General features: G+C 62.3%; 1 protein-coding gene across 1 annotated transcript; it reads left to right on the forward strand.

Annotated features, from left to right (window-relative positions):
- Positions 1-1,845: 1,845 nt before the first annotated feature.
- FOXF1 (forkhead box F1) lies at positions 1,846-5,379 on the forward strand. The gene is made up of 2 exons (XM_042919762.1): positions 1,846-2,854; positions 4,292-5,379. The coding sequence occupies exons 1-2, from the start codon at positions 1,861-1,863 to the stop codon at positions 4,450-4,452; spliced, it is 1,155 nt and encodes a 384-aa protein (XP_042775696.1). The 5' UTR covers positions 1,846-1,860; the 3' UTR covers positions 4,453-5,379.
- The last annotated feature ends 2,860 nt before the right edge of the window (positions 5,380-8,239 follow it).

Raw genomic sequence — 8,239 nt, forward strand, 5'->3', positions numbered from 1 at the left:
CCTCCGCCCCCGGCCGCCCCCACCAGCCCCAGCCCCCACCCCGGGACTGCGAGGGACAGCGTGCGTGCGTGCGAGCCCCGTGCGGCGGACAGCCTGGCGCGAGAGGGCCGCCAGGGCCTGTGCTCCCCGCCCGCGCGCAGGCTGCCTTCCGGAACCTGGCCTGGCGCGCAGTGTCAGAGGCCCCGCGGCGGCGGCAGGCCGACCCACAGGGGCATTAGGCCAACTCCCCCCCGCGCACGCGGAATTCTCTATTATTATTAAAGAATCCCCAGAACGTGTTTACGTTGAGCCGTATAAACTTCCTGCCAGGGCCTTTACCATCTACGAGAAATCGGAACCTGTTCTTGGAAAGCGGGGAACACCGACGCTGCGGGGCCAACCAGGCGGATTTTCACTGTGTGCGTGTGTGGGAGGGGGACCCCTAGGAAGCATGTGGGTTCAGACTGGAACTTGGCTAGCGTACACGTGAGCGAGAGTAGGTGCGAATTTCAAGCCCCGTGGGCCTGGTGTGTGTGCGCGCGCGAGCGAGCGAGCGCGTTACTTGGGTGCGCACATGCCTGAGCAAGGTGTGCGTGAGCGGGCGCTCACGAATGGGTGTGAGTTTGCACGTCCGGAATTCTCATTTCCAGGGTTTGCACATGCACCAGTGTATGCACGCGTGTGCCTGAGTGCGTGGATGAGAAATGAGCGGGGCCGCTTTTTCGGAAAGCCTGTGCGGTTTTGGTCCCCGCAGGCCCGGCAGCTCTCACTCGCTCCGGCCGGGCCGCGGCGCCTGAGACAAAGCGGCCGCGACCCGCCCTGCGCTTTCGTTTTCCGCGGCTGCCCGCCTGCTCGCGCGCTTCTGGGCGAGTCCAAAAAGTCCCGGGCGCAGCGCAGTCCTTCCCGGGGCGGGGAGAGCGGGTAGGCGGGCCCTCACGGGAACGGACGCCCGCTGGCCGCGGGGACCCGTGGCTGAGCCGGCTGCGTCCGCGGTGGCCACGGCCTGGTGCCCGCTGCCGCCGCCGCCGCAGTCTGCGATCTGCCGCCGGGCTGTACGCGTCGGGAAAGGCCCCGGGTGCCCGTGCCTCGGGGCCGGGAAGGCGGGGGGGGGGGGGGGGGGGGGGGGTGGGGGGGGTGCTGCGCGCAGCGGGGCCGAGCCGCGGGGCCGAGGGCGCATTAACACTTGCTCGCCAGGTTGGTGGAGGCGGGGCGGTTCTGCCGGCGGCCCCCGGGCGGCGAGGGTGGGGGCCCTTTAAGCGCCCACCAACGCGGGGCTCGGAGGGGGGCAGGGAGGGGAGGGAACTCCTGGAGGGTCTCGGTCCGGCCCGCGGGACGCCGCGGAGAGAAGACGCAGTGAGGGCGGCCTGGCTGGAGCCGTGGAGCCGAGCGCCACGGGTGGCGGGGCCCGGGAGCTGCTCCCCGCGGGGGCGCACGGCCGCAGGCCCCCGGAGGTGGTGCCTCCCCCCAAAACACGGGCTGGGAGGGGGCTTCCTCGCGGCCTCTGCCGGGGCTGCGGCAAAGAGGCTGCCCTCAGCCTCCGCTCGGCTCCTTCCCTAGTGGGAGGGCGAGAGGGAAAGAGGGAGGAGAGAGAGGGGGGGAGGAGGGAGCTGGAGAGAGGGGGGCCCCGCGCCAACCGCCGGCGGATCCAGCCGCTCCTCGGGGAGGACGGGCGGGCGGCCGGGGGAGGGCGCGCCGAGGCCCGCTCCGGAGCAGTGGCCGCGGATGACGGCAGAGGCGCAGCCAGCCCCGCGCGCGCAGCCCCCTCCCCCTCGCCCTCCTCCCCCCCCTCCTCTTCCTCCTCCTCCTCCTCCTCCTCCTCCCGGCTCGTCGGCGGCGCAGAGCAGCGGCGGCAGCGGCGGCGGCGGCAGCAGCAGCCACCCGATGTCTTCGGCGCCCGAGAAGCAGCAGCCACCGCACGGCGGCGGCGGCGGCGGCGGCGGCGGCGGGGGCGGCGGCGGCGGCGGCGCGGCCATGGACCCCGCGTCGTCCGGCCCGTCCAAGGCCAAGAAGACCAACGCCGGCATCCGGCGCCCCGAGAAGCCGCCCTACTCGTACATCGCGCTCATCGTCATGGCCATCCAGAGCTCGCCCACCAAGCGCCTGACGCTCAGCGAGATCTACCAGTTCCTGCAGAGTCGCTTCCCCTTCTTCCGCGGCTCCTACCAGGGCTGGAAGAACTCGGTGCGCCACAACCTCTCGCTCAACGAGTGCTTCATCAAGCTGCCCAAGGGCCTGGGGCGGCCCGGCAAGGGCCACTACTGGACCATCGACCCGGCCAGCGAGTTCATGTTCGAGGAGGGCTCCTTTCGGCGGCGGCCGCGCGGCTTCCGAAGGAAATGCCAGGCGCTCAAACCCATGTACAGCATGATGAACGGGCTGGGCTTCAACCACCTCCCGGACACCTACGGCTTCCAGAGCTCCGCGGGCGGCCTCTCGTGCCCGCCCAACAGCCTGGCGCTGGAGGGCGGCCTGGGCATGATGAACGGCCACTTGCCGGGCAACGTGGACGGCATGGCCTTGCCCAGCCACTCGGTGCCACACCTGCCCGCCAACGGCGGCCACTCGTACATGGGCAGCTGTGGCGGTGCCGCGGCCGGTGAGTACCCGCACCACGACAGCTCCGTGCCGGCCTCCCCGCTGCTGCCTGCGGCCGCCGGCGGGGTCATGGAGCCGCACGCGGTCTACTCGGGCTCCACGGCCGCCTGGCCGCCCTCAGCCTCTGCCGCGCTCAACAGCGGCGCCTCCTACATCAAGCAGCAGCCCCTGTCCCCCTGCAACCCCACGGCCAACCCCTTGTCCGGCAGCCTCTCCACGCACTCCCTGGACCAGCCGTATCTACACCAGAACAGTCACAACGCCCCAGCCGAGCTGCAAGGTGAGTGGGGGGACCAGGGCTGTCCCGGTCCCGGGGGCCTCCGACATCCTTTCGGCGCGCTGCTCCCGAGAGCCGGCGCCCAAACCGCCGACCGCCCCGGGCGAGAACTCTCGGCCACTTCCGTGGGGTGCCGGCCCCGGTGCTTGGGGGAGGCAGCGGCTGGCCAAGCTACGTCTTGGCCGGACCTCCCCCACTTTGAGGGGTGAGCGCGGGGGGGAGGGCAATTTGGGCCACGATAATTGTTGCTTCTCATTTTCGGTTCCAACTCCCCGCTGCTGGTAGCCCCCCAGTCTGGCCAAGTAGGCCCCTTCCTCGCCAAAAAAGACTCAGACCCCGATGTTTTACATCCCTTTGGGTCCTCAGCCCCCTCACACACCTCAGCAAGTTCCCAGGATATGGAGCGGGAGCCCGGCCCTGGCCGCCTGGCTCCGTAGTCCCCACCGGAAAGCTGCCTGGGCCGAGAGGGAGAGTTAGGCCCCAAGCTGCCTGGGCCGGGTGTTCAGAGGCCCAGCACGCTGGGCTCCCGGGGAACCAGGCCTGGCCTTGGGAATGTCGGGTTGGGGCACATTTTGTGGTGACAGAGGCACACAGGGGCTGTGGCCAGGCCCAGACCAAGAGTGAGAGGTGCAGGCCCCACAGACTCTTTGTTTCAGAGCTCTGGGCTTTCTGTTCCCCAGATACCCTCCTCCTCACCCCTCCAAGGAGGACGCCTCCAAGGAGGAACAGTTTCCCGCCCGGCACCCTCCTCCGGCACCCGCCAGCCTCCCTGGGTCTGGTTCTGGAAAGGGCTTGGAGAAGCTACGCGGGGCCTGTCAGGGCTCAGCTGTCAGCCACCCAAGGGAGGCAGGAGCCAGCCTGGAGGTTGGAGGGCCACCCCTCGGCGGGGATCGCCCTGCTTCAGACTCCCGGCTCTGGCTGCCTCTCTTCACCCCGAGGCAGGGGGCAGGGGGCCCTTCTCCAAGGGGCTCTTCCCCTGGAGAAGCCTCCCGTCGTGTACCAGGGCCTCGCAGCCTTTGGGGTTGGGAGGCGGGTGCCCCAGCACCGGGCACAGGCCTTGGGCTGGCCCTGGAGGTGGAGGCCAGGCTGTCCTTGCGGTCTCCTGGCCCGCGGCGGCCCCCTCACCCCTTCCCCTGTGGCCTCAGGAAGCCCCAGCCCCGGACTCGGTGACGGAGGCGGAGGCGGCCCAGGCCTCCGGCACCCAGGAAGCAGTGGTTGTCCCTGGGGTCCTGGGATCTTCTGCTGGAGCACAGAGCCCGGCCCGAACCCCCGGGGCCGCCTGCACCCGCCTGAGGCCAGAGCTCTGGGACTCTGGCACCTCGGTGGGGCGTAGGGAGGCAGTGGGCCCCTGCGCCCGGGCCTGGAGGCGGCCTTCTCCTCCTGGAGCCCTGGGCCCCATCCTAACGCCGTGTTCCCTGCTCTCCTGTCCCTCCTCCGCAGGCATCCCGAGGTATCACTCCCAGTCGCCTGGCATGTGTGACCGCAAGGAGTTCGTCTTCTCCTTCAACACCATGGCGCCCTCGTCCATGCACTCGGCCGGCAGCGGCTCCTATTACCACCAGCAGGTCACCTACCAAGACATCAAGCCCTGCGTGATGTGAGACCACAGCCCGCGGGGCCCTCTGGGCACGGGCGGCCTGGCACGGGGACCCGGAACCCGTCGCAGAAACTGCTCTATTCTTGAGGTATAACCGTAGGCAGAAGACAAGGGTCTGACCCCTACCCACCCGGATTATTTGGAAAGGAGTCCCCAAGGCAAAGAAAGACCCAGCTCAGCGGTGGTCGGCACCTCCTCCACCCACTCCCTCAAAAAATTAACAAATGGTGGCTGAGGGGCCTGGTCTGACCGCAGCTGTTGGTAAATAAAAATCTATTTTTGAACCAGTTGAAGCCGGCTGAGAAGGTGCTGTGCTGGGGGAAACCCTCGACACCCAAACAAGAAAGCAGCTGAGGTCTCTCCCCGCCTTCCCTCCAGCGGCGAAGGTGGGGGAAGGCTTTCGGAAGAAAGGCAAACGTGTGAGACCATCATTATCAAATACTTTTATATTTTGGTTGAGTATTTATCTTTTTACTTTTACTTTTTTTTTTTTTTTTTTTTTGGAAAGAATGTCTTGGAACACACAAGTCTCCTCTCAGAGCCGTGTTTCCAGGGGTGGGGGGGGGGGCAAGAAATCACGTCTCCCTCCCCATCTCAGAAGCCCTCTGGCGACCGCAGGTGGACCTTGGTGCGGACTTGCATTTCTGAAGCCACTGTTCTTCGTACAAAAGGAAACCAGAAGGAGCCCGATGCAGGGCTCGGCCCGTCCCCTCCGCCCTCCTCTGCCTTCTCTACAGTCCTTTTGGTTTTGTCTCGAGTTGCATTTCGACTTTTTCGGCGGGGGTTTTTCTCACGAGACCCGACTGTCTCCTGATCTCTACGATCTCTACTGTACTGCCTGCCCGGTGGGAGCGCGAGGGGAGCCCGGCACGGCGCGGGGGCAGGGAAGGCCGGTGAGCGCACAGATTCAGGATCGCGGTGACACAGGAAGGTTAAGGCACTTTTTAAACTATAGCAAAAGGCTCATTCTGTTATTTATTCTTCTCTTTTCCCTGATAATCGAAACACCGCATAGGCTCCTCCGTTTATCAGTATTAATGGTGTAACTTTGTTGGCAATATTTGCCGCATAGAATTTTTTTTTTTTTTTAGAGATCCATTGTAAATTTGAAACAAAGTCCGATCTGTGTAAAAACAAATTTCCATATGTTTATATAAATATATATATAAAATGAAGGACTACCCCTCCTTTTTTTTTTTTTTTTTTTTTTTTAGTATTATGGCTGCTGGGGTGCAGCATTTGTGACCGTATTTTAAATTTCCTTCTGCACTGTAGAAAATGACAATTTGAGGATGTTTTGCCTTTTGTGTATTTTTTTCCTAAAAAAAGAACAAAAATAAAAATGTGTAACATTTGTACATGGCCTTTAACATTGTATCAACCAGAAATAAAATCGCATGAGTATTTTATCGGGATTGGGATTGTAGAATATCTTCCAAACCCCAAAATCTACACAGAAACCAGCCTGGAACCTCTAGACTTATTTTGTATTTAAAATATGGGGGATTCTGAATACTTTTCCCCCCTTTTCTCTCTCTCTCTCTCTTCTATTCCTCCTCTTTCCATCCTTCACTTCACATTGAAATTAAATCTGGACACGAGGAACTATTTTTCTTGGCCTCTGTTTTTAAGAAGAGCCTCTCCGCTCTAAATGTCATTTCTCGTTTTAAAGAAATAATCAAATGTTGAAAGAAAAACTGTACTCTTTCTTCTTCCCCCAGGGAAAACCATATATATATATAAGTAGATCTGTGATATGTTGGGTTTTGTTTTTTCACCTTTTTTTGCCACCAATGAGAGTTTTACTTCGAGTGTCAGACTTTAATGTTCCCATAGTCAGGCTGTTCTAAATTGTGAGACAACTTTAAGGCTTTTCGTAGGGCTTTTGTTGTTGTTTTTGTCTTGTTTGGTATTCTACACTTGGTTTTCCCCAACTGAGAAGTGAGTAAAATTTAAGCCAGAAAAGGGCCATTGCTGGGAGAGCAAGGTGACAAACATTTCCATTCGCGAACATTCCCCCTCGAGTCACTGGGGGGTGGGGAACACTGTTTAAAAACCTGTGTCTCCAGCCGACCACCCTCTTTCCACTGCCGTCCCTGCCCACCTAAGAAAACAAACACAATAAAGTCCCATTGTCGGGCGGCCATGCCAGGACCCACCGCAGTTTCTGCGCGTCGTGGGGTCGCGAGCCTCTGAACCTGGTTCTTCTCAAATTTGACATTTTGGACGTGAGGGTAATTTCTCCAGTGCTCGGTTACATCAAAATTATCAAACTCGCCCAGGCAATTAATGTCCCAAACGAACCGCTGTCTATAAAATGAGATAAAGGGTACAGGAAAAGGCCGGCGACTTCACCCTGGGGCTCTGGTGGGCCGAAGCGTCGGGGGTCGGGGGTCTCCCCCGGCGGCACAGCCCTCTGTCTCCAGCACGCGCCTGGCCCTGCGCTGCGGGAGTGGGTGCCCAGCGAGCAGAGAAGGCACGGTCCTCCTGGGCTGGAGGCCACTGGGGCAGCCACCGGTGCCTGAGAAAACGAGGCCGGGCCGGAGAAAATCCCCCGGGCCTCCAGCGCAGGAATGTTGGGCTGCGTTCACATCCAGGCAACTTCCGCAGGCAAGAGCGGGTCTCGTCCTCCCTCCCGCGCCGCGCGCCGTGGAGACTGCGCCCCAATTAGGACCAAGGCTCCGGGAAGCGGGGCTGATTAGGAGAAACCCAATGCCAGCCCAGCCAGCGAGCTCCCCAGTCTCCGGCCGTGTCTCCGGCCTCCGCGCCCACTCATTCGGTCCCTTGGTGCGCCAGAGACCTCGTGCGCGCCGGCTGTGCTTGGCTTTGGCGCCTCTGGGCCAGAGGCCGGGGAGGAGGTGAGCCCCGCTTCCTGCTCACCTCCCCGAGGACACCTGTGTCTCTACAGGCCCTCCCAGCGCTCCCACGCCCCGGGCTGGCTGCGGGGGAGGCACGCAGAGGGGACTGTGCAGGAAAACCGGCCAGGGAGCCCCAGGATGGGGCCTGGCCTCTGTCTCCCAGTCTGACCAGGGGCCTGGGGGTGAGAGAAAAGCCTTCCCAGCGAGGAGAGCTTGGCCCAGAAAGGGCCCGAACACTGCAGCGAAACTGTCTCCAGACCCATGTTCGAGACTGCACACCGCCCTGCTGCTACAGGTGACTCACGGAACGGGCTTGCTTGGCATCTGTCCCCCCTGCCCCCGCAGGGCCCATTTCAGCCCCGATGTGCACAGGGGCCACGGAGCTCCCACGTGCACCCCCACAAAAGCGTGCGTAGGCAGGTTACAATCTTAAACTGCAAAGGCGTTTCTGAGCCTGGTGTCAAACCACCCCCGCTGCGCATGTAAACAGCCTCCTGGGTAGAATTAATCCAGACGACCCTGAAGCATACCTCAGGGGGGCGGTCCTGGACCCTAAGTGCATGAATTCCCCCCAATATTAAAACACCTGGACGTGGGGAGGGGGCAGGGATTACGCCATAATGTTTCTGTTTGTGGGTCACACATCGCAGGGACTCCAGGGTTCTGCTGGGGGTGGGGGGGCTGGCGTCCTGGGCGCGCCCAACAGCCTCCTGGCGGCCCGGTCCCAGGCAGCAGGAAACTGCAGACCCAGCCGGGCAGGCGTCACCCCATCCCTGGAGCTCGCCTCTGATCGACATCTGGCCCCCGGCCTGAAGGCACTCAGGTACGCGCTTCTGATGGGGGAAGGTGCCTGGCCCACCAAAGCCCATCTGTCCCAGTTTTCTCTTCCCTTTGGGGCTGGACAGCTGGGGACAAGGAGGGGGTGGTCCACAA

This window comes from Panthera leo, chromosome E2, assembly GCF_018350215.1.
Source record: "Panthera leo isolate Ple1 chromosome E2, P.leo_Ple1_pat1.1, whole genome shotgun sequence".
NCBI classification, from domain to species: Eukaryota; Metazoa; Chordata; class Mammalia; order Carnivora; family Felidae; genus Panthera; species Panthera leo.